This window comes from Wyeomyia smithii, chromosome 3, assembly GCF_029784165.1.
Source record: "Wyeomyia smithii strain HCP4-BCI-WySm-NY-G18 chromosome 3, ASM2978416v1, whole genome shotgun sequence".
Classification (NCBI taxonomy): Eukaryota; Metazoa; Arthropoda; class Insecta; order Diptera; family Culicidae; genus Wyeomyia; species Wyeomyia smithii.
This window is the reverse complement of record NC_073696.1, coordinates 187643455-187657028: the sequence shown is the minus strand read 5'-3', so window position 1 is coordinate 187657028 and position 13574 is coordinate 187643455. Positions and strand designations below refer to the sequence as shown.

Genomic DNA, 13574 nt, shown 5'->3' with positions numbered 1-13574 from the left:
ACGTATTTTGCACTCTTCTGCAGAAACTGTTCTCGAAAATCACTCGTTCGTGCTTGTCAGAACACGACTAACCTCTAATGCCCGTGCGGAAGTAAATTATAGTTGCTTAAACTTTTATTCAAAAATCGATGTTTACGCTAACCGCAAGCCGATCATTTTATCAAACTATTATTTCTTTTTCATATTTACACATCAGTTTTATTAGATTTCAGTTGAAGATTGTTGTTTTTGCAAAAATATTTGACGCGGCGGATTTTTTGTCAGCCATTTTGCAAGGTTTTTTTTTGTGTTTATATGGTACAAATCTACTGAAAAACCAATAATTTCTGGTAACATGCTAGGCAGTCTTATAAGTACCTGGAAAATTGAAACACGGATACGTTTTGTGGCCAATGTCGGTTTTATTTTTCAACTGGTGAATACAGTGGCTGAGGAATCAATTCAAAGCCGATTTCATGGAATTTTACTTGTGTAACTAAACGTGAATGAACAAGCGCATTGTCGTGATGATAAAGCAGTGTTTTATTCTTCAAATGCGGTCATTTTTCGGCGTTATCGATTTTCAATCGTTCACGATATTATGCCATGTGCATCCCAAAATACGGAGGCCATAACCTTTCCGGCCCATTGTTGCGTTTTAGACGCTTCGATGCACTTTGGCCCGGTAAAACTGTTTGTCTGTTGCGTTGACTCAGGAGTGCAGGATCCAGGTTTCATCCATAGTTATGAATCGGCGCAAAAACTCGGTCTGCTTACGTGAAAATAATGCTAAATTCTGCTGGGAAGTCGTCACACGAACTCGTTTTTGGTCCACTGTGAGCAAATGCGGCACCTATCCTGAGCGGAGATACTTCATGCCCAAAACATTCTATTTATTTATACGTTTCAAAATGACATCTGGGAATTTTTCACCCCCGTGCATCCTCTCGATTACGAAAACACCAACGTTTGGTGAACGAAACCGGAAATTATGTGGTATTCGATTCTTTTTGACTGTTTCCCAGAAATCGGAAGTCACCATAGAGAACTTCAAAATAGTGTCTGGAGCTGGTTTCCGGTTTCTGGCTGGGAGTCTTATTTCGGAAATATCCATATTGAATATCTTGAATATTCTTTTCATTTCTGATTGGTCGAAATCTGCGTTCAAAACAGGGTTTCATAACACAGTTTTCCGCACTTCTAAGAGAATCCTTTGATAACCGACTGATTGAACTTGGGCTCGATGTTTAAATTTTTCTGTTACATCTTCTCTCAGAATGTTACCAAGATTTAATTGTACGACAAAAAAAAACAAACAGCATAACGAATGGCACAAATGTACTACTGGTGTAGCTACACCGCAGTTACGAATTCGACATCACCTTACTTAAATCTAACAAAGTTTGTGCTGAAGTAAGTAGCGTTGTTAAAATAAAAAAAAAATAAAAAAAACTGTTCGGATATTATGAAAGTACGCTATTGCGTCCGCTATTCGGACGCGTGGAAAACTTTTGCGTTTATTTTGTACGATGCGAAAATACGATATCGCGACATTTTCAGCACAGTTGATAGTTACACGTGAAAGTGGTGAAAGGTGATTAAAAGGGTGAAACTGACACTACAGCCACTTACAGCAAAGTGTTGAGCTTACGACGAATATTTTTAAAAATAAATGCAAAATATTCCAGCCGATCAAATTTTCTACTAGGTCGACAAAAAACACAGCGACCTCCCTCAGCTGTTTTGATGAAAGTACCATACTACTGCGGTGAATGTTTTTATTTACGTTTTTCACTACTGTGGTGACCTCTTTTCAATGATTGTGGTTAGGTTGCGGTTTTCATCGCGAACGGTGGTGCGTAACTGATTACACAGAGGATCGTTGAAGTTCGGTGCCTTTCGTTATCGATTTAGCTTTTCTACAAATCCTGAAAACGAGGAATAGATTTTTTCGCGGATGATCAGAGATAGACGCTTTTATAAATTTCTATTTTTCAAAGAACAGTTGAAATTGGTTTGTTTAGCCATATCAGTTTTTACAACATCTGAAAGAGTTGCATTTTCTAAGCAAAACGTGATTTCCAAAAATTTGCTGTTTTTTCTTATTCTCGCTTATTTTCCGTCGGTCTAGTTCCGCCACTGTTGTGGCCAATCACCGACGCCCAGGGAGGCGACTCCACACCCAGGACCCTAACTCACGACCCGTTTATTAACGGACCGGCGCCAACGGCCTTACTTCCTCAAGCGATGGAAGGCGTGATCCCGGAGATTTTTCGCCTCAGAAAATCTCCCGGTGTCGGCTAGGATTGAATCTAGACCAGTTGGGTTGGTTGTGAGTGGATCACGCCATCTCACAACCATCGACACCTATGTCGGCGGTGGGATTCGAACCCAGGCGTCGAGCGTGGTTGGCGGAGACGTTACCAACCACACTAGGCCCCCGCTGCAAATTTGCTGTTGTTGTCCTTCAATTTTTAAATCACGAAATAAAACCGCTCGAAATGAATACAATAACAGTTTGCCCATATACCAACTGTCACTGTAGCGATTTTGAGCACTTTTGACGTTGAACTAACGTCTATATCGAAGTTAGGCACCTGAATTTGAAAATCTAGTAATTCAACCGGGGAAAACCAGGGAAAAGTGGTCAGGTTTTGAGCGCTTATATAACAGTTATTTCTTTTCAGAATTTCGAGGTTTTGGCATCAACCGATCAGAAATTCTTTTACGGTTGAATTTATGTAACAAAAATAACCTATTGTTCGAGATACACTATTGAAAAATTGATAAATCACATCGATTGTCTAAATCATACCGAGCAATCAATCACCACCTCTCTTCACAAGCACAGTCGACACTAACGGATACAACCGATCTGACTTTGTAAACAGTCTCGCAGCTTTCAACCAATAACGAGCTCGCTTTCGGTAGCTGCAACAAGTGTTTCAACACCGTTTTAAAATGCTTCTTTTATCATTACCACTGAACAGATTCTAAACACCAATGGCTTGATTGATAGGGGAAATATTGCGCAAGATTGTCATATAATAATTTAAATATGTTTTCGATACTAAACTAGTTAAAAGTTGTGTTAAAAGTCGTGCACATTCAACCAATCACAAGCTCGCTTCTTGTTTGCTCGCGGATGGATTTTTGCTTTGGGCTATATAATAGCCTGTGGCGTCTCATAGCAGTCATCAGTTAACAAGTGGAAGGCCACCAGGCCGGTCTTGAATAATCAGCAGCGGTGGCTGATTCCAGCGGCCAACTGAGCTGCAGCAGAACCAGAGCGGTGGTATCAGGCAGCAGCGGCGGAGGTAGTGGGCAGCTGCATTTCTTCATTCAGTTCGGTTCTCCTTCGATCTGAGTTGGACCCCACCAGCGGTAATCCAATTCAGATATCGTTGGGTGAAAACAGCCAGAAACTGCACGAGCCAGCACCGCCACTAGGAAAGCTACCGCCATTTAGTGTGTGTGCAGTGTGCACATATAGCGTATGTGCATCTGTATTGCTATGACATTTGCGATGATAGGGATGGCGCTGTTGCGTGTGTATGGCTAGCTATAGCGTGTGTAGACACTAGCCTGTGTAGCATATTATGGCTATTGCGTGTATATCTTCAGCGTGTGTACGGATAGTTATAGCTTGTGTGTGGATAGCTGCTGCGTGTGTAATGATTAGTTATAGCGTATGTATGGATAGTAATAGCACATGGTTGGATAGCTTATGCGTGTGTATAGATAGTTGTATCAGATGTTTGGAAAGGAATAGCGTGTGTATGGATAGCTTCGGCATGTGTGTATAAAACACTATAGCTACAGCGTGTGTATGAATAGTTTTAACGCGTGTTTAGATAGTTATAGCATGTGTGTGAATAACTATAGCGGGTGTTTATCGAAGATTATTATTGTCATTGAAAATATTAAAACGTCTTAACGAACACATTTGTGAATTTGATTTTACAGCAGCGATTTTAACTTCTTCAGCCAGTCTTTATTCATCGAGGAAAAAATACTACCTATGAATGATCAACACTTATTTAATAGAAATTTGATTTAGATCAAAACGGGTTCTTTTGAGTATCATAAATTATTGGTAAAAAGAGTTGCAAGTTTTCTTAATGAGCATTCATTAAATTTTCGTTTTTGTTTCTCGGTGCGCGGTTTTGATATTGTTTCTCGCACACAGAGAAAGAAACAAACTTGTCGCTATCGTGAAAAATAACAAAACAATTAGAAATGCTCTGAATCACAACTGAAGAAGTTAAGATATTTTCCTGTCACTCGCCCAAACCTTGATAACAACTACCGAAAAACATGTGATTGAGCTCTTGCTATATTGAGTTATTGAACCAAACGGTTTTTTTTTCAAAAAACATGAAGTTATATGCTGGGCTGGAACTAACCTAGCATGAGTTTTATCGATTTAATGTCAAACAATTTTCAAATTTAAAATTTTCGTTTGAATCGTTCTGGGCTCCGATTTCAGATAGTTTCGTAAAGTTTGCTTTTTGCTTAGATAGGAAAATTTTACCAATTCGCTCAATTAAATGATTGTCTTGGTAGTGCAGCAAACAAAGGGTTGATTCGAATATGTATTAAATGACAGCGATTAAATAAAAGATATCCATTCTTTTAGTATATATTATTATTTATAACGTTTTAACGTCTCAGCATTCAGAAATGCACTGTTAGATAAAATTGCAGCAAATACTAGAGTTGCAATTCTTTCTATTATTTGTTTTAAAGGAATATAAGAATACCGTAGTCCAACGGCATGCGGTCGTGTCTTGAATACCACCCTCCTACTTTTAATTCTTCATTAAAAATCGAAGGACAATGATATAAAATTTTAATAAGTCACATTTTGCTCAGAAAATTACACTTTTTTAGCTGATATATGAAAATCAGAAATCTGTGAATAGCTAAACAACCCAATTGTTCCAACATATTATTTAAGGATATTTCCATTGAGTCGCTTTAAATTAAAGAAATACAGATATCAAAAAGAAATTATATTCCATATTTATATGTAAACAGAAAAATGTTGTATTAGAAGTGAATATAACTATTTTTAGGAATAACTACAGAGAATTTAGCCCCTCATCCATAGGTATGGGTCTGGGGGTAAAACAACATCGTATTGAACCAGAATGCTACGTGCTTGTGAATTTGTTGACAAATAAAAACGATAACGTTAATTTTTCGGCACTGGGTTAAAAAGTGCGCCTTTTGGGCGCGTTCGCTGCGTTTAGGAAAGTGGCCTCCATCACGTAATGTACAGTTCGTTAGTGTTGCTCATTGTTGCAAGAAGTGTAGCGGCTTCCGTCGGTATTGTTTACGAAAGTGGTTCGTTACCTTACGAGATCATTCGCGCAATTTACTAATTTCAGAAAGTTTGCAATTTCCGGAGTTCCCGGTACACTATGACAAGTACCAGAAGCAATGTGGCATTCCGGTGCGTTGTGAAATGGATACCAGTTGTCCTCGGATATGCGATCGGAGTCAGGTCGAATCTTGGGCTCAAGCGCAGGCCGCCTTGGAGGTGGAAGAAAATTGCGCTCTCTTTGACAAACAAAGCTTTTTGATCGGTAGCGATGAATTCGATTATGGAATATTTGCTACAAGTGGATTGAACGAGGATGAGAAAATTGGTGTGCAGAATACTATCACGACAGAAAACTTCCTGCAACGTTTGAGCAGTCAAAGTAAATGTGCGGTACGAAATTATCTCGAAGGAAGGTGCTATAATTTGAATACCTCACTCTCATTGGAGCAGTGTCACCAAGGGAAACTGTACAAATGTGATTCAGCATACCCGTGTGTATTATCTCTAGTAGGTTAACTAACTTAAACATTGTTTACAATTGTTGTTTAATTCTGTTGGCAGGTTTCGTTCATATAATGGTGTATGCAATAATTTAGGTTATGCAACTTGGGGACAAGCAGGCAACCCACTGAAACTGGAAATAGCACCATGTTTTGACGATTTTGTGTCAAAGCGTCGGCTTGGGTGTAACGGTCAAGCTTTGCCGAACAATCGGCAATTGATGGTTGATGTTCAACAGGCAATGCGTCGAGACTTGGAGCCACCATTCCACATTTTGAACATGTTTCAAGTAATCTTCAGTGAATTCGTTCATTCAGATTTAATAGGTCGAGCAATCAAAAGATCTTGTGAAAGAACAAAAGGTTTCAGAGGGTGCAGAGCGGATGGCACAAGCGAAAGCCGATATAAGTCATCGCTAGCGTCTACGATTCAAGTACTGTACAATGATTCAAACTATGGACCACAAAACATCGAATGTCTAAATTTTAGCCCAATTGAAAATGCTAACGATCAATGCAGAACTACATATACCACTAAACGAAATACTGCGACAAGTTATTTGGATCTCTCTATAATCTATAGCGACGGAAAGTATGATGATTGTGGCAAGTTAAAACCCTACTACTGTCAGTCTTCCGAACATGTTACTGAACATAATACGAATTCAATACAATTTTCGGCTATAGCCGGGCTTTTTACACAACTCCACAATGATTGTGTCGAACGAATGCAAGCATGTCAGCAAAAACGATCGGTTGATGACATCACCGAGCGCTGCCGTTCATTGACTATAGCAATCTATCAAAAAATAATTTATGAAGAACTACTGTTGGCGCTGTTTGGCGATGATTTTTACGAACAGTGCAATTTCGAATCTGAATACGATCCGAATCTTGAATCTGCGGTTTCATCGATGTATATCAATGGACCAGGGCGTTTTCAGCATATATGGATACCGGAACAGTTAACTTATCAGGGCAAGCAACATCCGTTTTTCATATTTTTTTACGATCTCGAACGGTTCGAATGTAACAGTGTTATAGATGGTATGTTCGATGACCCAATTTTCATCAATGGCCTGTCGGATCAGGTGAGTTTGATATGTTGTAATTTGTGTCCCATTGTTTATATTAACCTGATTTTGTAATATTCCGATATGAACGTTTGTTTATTTGTATCTTATGATAGATGATGAATGTGATTTTCTCTAAAAATGGAGTAAGAGGACATTGCTTAGCGTGTCTTGATCTGGAACGTGGGCGAGATGCGGGAGTCTGCTCTTTTTTGTCATACAAACACTATATAGACGGAATTAGGAACGCCGATTCTCGGAAATGTTATAATTCATTTGATGATTTACAGGATATTTTTGAACCGAAAGTGAGTATGCCAATAGTTCAGCTCGATGTTCGAATTTTATTCATATCTTTTAGGAATTGAAGACTTTAATTACGAAGAAAGTTTTAAGAGTAAAGTTGCATTTAACAAAATCATGCTTCATTCTCATTTCAGCTTGTTGAAGTTCTGAGGAAGCATTTCAGTTCTCCGTTTGATATTGACATGATGTTTGCAATACTTGCATATGATCGTCTCAAGGGTACTTTATTACCATCAACGGTCGCATGGGCAACGTGCTTGGAATTCAAACGGTTGAAAAGCAGTGATCGATTTTTCTATAGCTGGAACAAATTTCTTTCGTATGGTAAGTTTTGTTTAACACTCAGCTGCGCAAAAAAACTATTATTTGATTACTATTTGTTTTAGCTGCTGAGGAATTAATTGCAACAATTGACCTTAAAACGCTACTAGCACTCTATGCAGGTATCGATACGGTACCTGTTTTTCCATTTGTAACAAACTCGGAACGAGTTTCCGCGCAAGATCTTCGTGATGCGGTAAAAAGTAAAGAATCGGCATTTTGCTATTTGTAGTATTTTTGTTGTACTAATCGAAACAATATTTTCGCAGCGTGTATTGAATGTACATATTTGCATTTAATCATTTTGTTATTTATCGTTCATAGCTTTGACAATAAAACAATTTTCTTTAATAAAAATATAATGAATGTTCATCAACCGAAAAACTTTATGACTTCTTGTATTTGTTTCGTTCTTCTCATTAAATTTTTAATTTGCATAAGTTATTATGAATATAAAGAAGGATTACCTGATTATTCCGAACTTTGTTTTGTACTTCTAATCCTTTCCGTCTGATTGTGTAGGTAGAAAATGAAAAAAACAAAACCTCTTGTCTTTCTTCTCGAATGTCAAATACATTGTTTTATCGCTTACAACGCTAGTGTCAACGTCACAGCTTCTACGAAGATTAAAAAACCGGAGCAAACAAGTGTATTTATATTGAAATTACTTCGATTTGGTTTACGAAACACAATTGGTGTGCATGGTCGGAAAAAAATCCGTCTGCAAGATATCCGTTATCCTTGCTGACGGCCAAGTAGCGGATGTAACCGGAAAGGGAACTGGAAAGCTTTGCAGCTTAAACTACAATAGAAAGAAAACCGAAATTACCTTATCGGATGTGCTCCCTGTTCCAGAACTCGACGGAAATCGGATCTTGGTTGGTTGACCGTTGATAAAGTTGCAGACGTCAGGTTCACAGCTAAGTAATGTTTCTTTAACAACAGTTACGTGGCAGCGTTGGCCACCCGGCGAGGTGGTCTGTTAATTTGATAGTCTCGCAGCAAGAAGTGATTACCGTTAGGGAACAACATCCCGAGGATTGCACAACTGGTACCGCAAGCTAGGACACCGTGACGTTGGTGCAATGCGCCGGGTAGAACGCAGAACTCTTCATGAAAACTGTGAGCGTTGCGTTTCAGGTAAAATGGTCCGACTACGCTTCTTGAAGCTGTCTGGTTTGCAATTTAGCCGTTCACCGGGCTAGGGCCGAACAAATTAGAGATGTTCAGCTTCTTCTATCTTGGGCAGCCATTCTCCAGTCTCATCGTACACCAGCAGATCGTCCATCTTCTTCCACCGCGCACATCCACCGCATGCAAGACTCTTCTTGGTTCTCTACTGAAGATAGTTTTGGCGGCTCTCTCGTCAGGCATTCTGGCTACATGTCCAGCCCACTGCACAGTGGGGAATCGCTGGATATGAGCCAAAAAAATTTTTTTCGTTAGCTGTTTCATAATATTTTTCCTTTATTGCTATAACATTCAAGTGTCTAAATCCAGAATTTGGACGTAATATCCTGAAATCTGAATCTTTTATGACTCTTCAAAGCTTGGCGAACTGACGTTTTTTGTCTCTTTTTTGAAAAAAAGTACATTACTTTGAAACGCTCTGTAGCTTCAATGATAGCTTGGATTTTTTTGACGTCAAAGGAAAAGTTGTTGTAAATATTGTGCAAAACAAACCCTTTTCATTAGATATTGTAAAATTTGGTTATAGTAGGCCTGACACTAAAAAAAATTAAAAAAAAACGTGAATTTTTGTAAAAAAGTAGCTTAAAAGTTTAGTTGCCGCAGGTTGCCACGGTTGTGACTACATTCAAAATTTAGGTAAAAATGTAAGCTTTCAAATGCATATTGTCAGCTGTAGCGCAAAACTGCGCAAATTGTCACTTTAGTGAAAAAAGCGATAGCAGAATTTTTTAGTTTTTATTTTTGAAGTGTCAATTTCATCCAGGATTATTTTTAATCATAACCATGACACCCCATCAATGAAAATTTCTCAATCCGTAAGGATAAAATATAAATTTGGGCCAAAATCACAAAATTTATCAATGAAAAGTTATAAAACAAGTGTTAAACAAGAAAACAGTAAACAAATCTTTATGAAATTTTAATTATGTCAAACTTTATCACTTTCAGCAAATTTAAAACAATTTTAAAAACATTCAGCCCTTTTCAATTTATGATCATGAAATTCGCTAAACTGATTGAAGTGTCAAATACTAGCAGCAAAGCATACCATCAAACTCCGGCTAACAATAGCTCGTTTGAAGATTGCTTTTGCTTGGCACTCGTTTGCATACAAAAGTAAAGCACATGTGCTTAATAAGAAAAAATCAAAGAACAGTCGTCGCCCTCCGCAGCTTTTCGTATTCATTTAGAACGTCGTGTCATTCCAGTGTCTTGGTTTTCAAATTCATAAATTCGTTGAATTTTATTATGGAGCCTTCAACTGGTGTAATGGTGTGATGGTGTAATGGTGTAATACATGTATTTAAAGGTCCTCTTTCAACCATAGAAACCGGATTAGGAAGATAACATATATATGAAACAATGAAACATCGAAAATCACTAGAAGAAATGAAAATTGCAGCGAAAGACATTTTCCTGCTGATAAGTATAATGAACTTCAAATTTTCTGGAAACAATTCAACACAAGATTTAAGCGATCACAGTGGAAGATGATGACTTTTTCAATTTGTAATTAGTTTGTATTACTTATGTTTTTTTAGTTTATTTACAAAAATATATATATTTAGGCAAAATTTGTTTAGTTCGAGGGGTCGTCCATAAATTACGTATTTTTTCAATGGGGAGGACGCCCAGTGGCACTACTTGTGGTCAAATATTTGGATTTCGTGCTTTATGGACGGCCCCAAACAAAAAAACGGATGCCAAATTCGTGTTCAGCGCCCAAAATTATGTAAATACTAAGTTTTTGTCGCATTTATCGACACTTTTTTTGCTTGGCCAGCCTTTATATGGAGTCGCCCCACTGTGCACTGAAGCCTGCCCCGCTGTATTACCATCACTATATCAGCATGTTTGTATACCTGGTACAACTCGTGATTCATGCGTCTGTGCCACACTCCATCTTCCAGTTTACCGCCAAGTATCGATCGCAGAACTTTACGCTCAAAAACTCCGAGCACTCGTCGATCGGCTTCCTCCAGCGTCCATGCTTCAGATCCGTAAAGGGCCACCGGGAGTACCAGTGTCCTATACAGCGCTAGTTTTGTGTGAGTTTGCAAACTACGGGACTCTAGCTAGTTACGTAGTCCGTAGAAGGCCCTGTTCGCAGCTGCAACTGGTCGTTCCACTTCACGGCTCATATCGTTGTCACATGTAACAAGCGTTCCAAGATAAACGGGAACTCCCACGCTCCCTGCTAGCTACCATGTGCTTCGTTTTGGCAGAGTTAATGACAAGTCCCAATCTCGCTGCTTCCCTCTTAAAAGGTCCGAAGGCCTCCTCCACGGCCAACTTCGTTATCAACCGTACCGATGATATCGATGTCGTCCGCTAAACCAAGAAGCATGTGAGATTTCGTGATGATATGATCTGCAAATGTTCGGTTGCCAGGTGTACATGTACATCCTGATAGAGAAGCGAATGGAACTGACGTACGAGGCCACAAAGATGCCTTTTGTGGACTATTCGGGTCGTCATATAGCCTATCGAGCGGCTAGATAGTATTCAGCCGAGATGTACGGTTTTTGAAGAATGAGAAGGCCCTCAAACATTGGAGTAGACCGAACTTTTCTAAAGTCTAAATCGCATCCTCAGCCCATGTTCATGTTTCGCATCCTCGAAAATATCACATAGGGGAACTGTTCCATTATTCAACTCTGCCCATCATACAACATGAGAACTCAATTGAAAACTAGAAACCCAAATTAATCTACCTAGCGCTTAGACCCAGTCTTTCTCATTTAAAATTATTATTTGTTTAAACAGATTTACACGAACACGAATTTGTTTATCACTCTAAATAACAAATTTTTGGTAGCCAACAGTGGAACTATACCGAACATTTAAAACATAACATTCAAACACATATGAATATACTTAACACATGCAAATAACATGAAATAAATATGTTTCAAATATATGACGCGAAACCTTTTTTTTCATCGTGGTATAATGGAAAGAATTCATCAGTTAACCCTTAACTGGCCCATGATACATTACAGACGGAGTTACAGCCCGATTACAGATAAATTCAATAGGGTGTTATGGAGCAACTAGACCTTTCATTTGACACTAATTTTGTTGAAATCGGTTCAGCCATTTCTGAGAAAAGTGAGTGAGTTTGAGTAGTCTTCGAAATATGTTTCATTTTGCATTTCTCCTAGAAAGGTATGGCAATCACTGGAAAAACCAAAGTTATAAAAGTGCTCTAGAGGGTCGAATCTCGTATATCAATCGACTTGTGTGTGTGTGTGTGTGTGTGTGTGTGTGTGTGTGTGTATGTGTGTGTGTATGTGTGTTGTATGTGTGTGTGTGTGTGCATGCATGTAACGGTCTCCCAATCTCACTCGATTTTCTCAGAGATGGTTAAACCGTTTTTAATGAAATCAATTGCAAGTAAAGGTTCAGTTGCCCCATAGAACCCTATTGAATTTTGTCGTAATCGGATTTTTAGTTTCGAGGTAATGTATCAAAATGTGGAAATCACAAAACTTCAATATTTCAGTAACTACACAACCGATTTGAACAAAATTGGTATCAAAAGAACGGGCTTGTTATTTGATCTAGTCGCCCCATAAGACCCTATTGAATTTTATTGTAGTTGGACTTTAACTTTGTTCGTTATGGATAATAATGTGAAATCAGGCTATGAAGAGAAACATTATCCTGTGACTGCTTGAACTCACCCGCTTTTCTCAATGGCTGAACCGATTTTTACGAAATAAGTTGCAAATGAAAGGTCTAATTGTCTCATAATACCCTATCAAATTTTATTATAATCGGACTGTAACGTTGTCTTTTATGTAACGAAATGTTGAAATCACGAAACTTCATTATCTCAGAAACTACACAACCGATTGGAACAAAACAAGTATCAAATGAACATGCTGTCTTCAAAACCATCGATTCTCAGAGATGACTGGACCGATTTTCAAAAAAATATTTTCAAATGAAAGATCTAGTTGCCCCATAAAACCCTATTATGTTATATTGTAATCGGATTTTTAGTTTATATTTTTTTTTCTTCATCTATAATTTATTTGACACGGCACAAACACAATTTAATGTTTAACGGCGCCAATTATATCTGGTAGCTTACTTTCTAAAGTATCTTAATAACTAAAAGCAAATTTTTTATCCTCGCTGCCGACTACGAGCTGAAACTAAATCTAACTTAAAGCTAGAATGTTTTGCATTAAAAGCACTGATTTGTTGTTTGATGGTTTTCCATCGCCATAGGTAAGCAGCATATTGAATATGTTCCGCTGCTGGGCCAAGATATTACGGACTGGCATATTGGGTTGCCTCCCTCGGGACCTGAGAGTATCGTGCGGGTCTAGTTGCTGTTTCCGGATCCGGGGTCTTAACGTGTTCTTGTCGTTTGGTTGGATGTAGGCGGAAGGGAATAGGATTAAACCGGGGCGTGGATGGATTTCAGGAAAACGTATATAAGGGACATGTAGGATAGGTCACGGCTCGCCAAGACATCACGAACAGGAACAGCCGGCTGCCTACTTTCGGCCTGCAGGGAAGCTATTAATTTAGACCTGGCGTCACGGTGTACAGGGCATGACCAAACCACATGCTCTATGTCGTGATAACCCTCACCACAGGCACAGATACCACTTTCCCCGAGCCCAACACGACGGAGGAGCGCGTCAGATCTATAGTGATTGGACATAAGCCGGGACATCACGCAAATGAAATCCCGACCTACATCCAACCCCTTGAACCACGGGTTCGTCGATACTTTGGGGATTATGGAATGTAACCACCTTCCCAATTCCCCTCTGGTCCAAGCATTTTGCCAACTGATGATCGTATTCTGACGTACAAGTGCGAAAAATTCATTAAAAGCAATTGGTCTTTCATAAA

At 38.8% G+C, this 13574-nt stretch overlaps 1 protein-coding gene across 3 annotated transcripts in view; it reads left to right on the top strand.

Annotated features, from left to right (window-relative positions):
• Positions 1 to 7773, top strand: part of LOC129732772 (peroxidase skpo-1-like) — a 54048-nt gene extending 46275 nt beyond the window's left edge. Inside the window, exons 1-6 of one of the 3 annotated variants that reach the window (XM_055693995.1) lie at positions 3004 to 5310; positions 5373 to 5799; positions 5870 to 6899; positions 6998 to 7189; positions 7322 to 7511; positions 7574 to 7773. In XM_055693995.1, coding sequence (XP_055549970.1) covers positions 5256 to 5310; positions 5373 to 5799; positions 5870 to 6899; positions 6998 to 7189; positions 7322 to 7511; positions 7574 to 7740 — 2061 coding nt within the window. In that variant the 5' untranslated portion in view covers positions 3004 to 5255 and the 3' untranslated portion in view covers positions 7741 to 7773. Of the gene's footprint in view, positions 1 to 3003; positions 5311 to 5372; positions 5800 to 5869; positions 6900 to 6997; positions 7190 to 7321; positions 7512 to 7573 lie in introns of those variants that run through there. The other 2 variants (XM_055693996.1, XM_055693997.1) reach the window with 2 other exon arrangements.
• The last annotated feature ends 5801 nt before the right edge of the window (positions 7774 to 13574 follow it).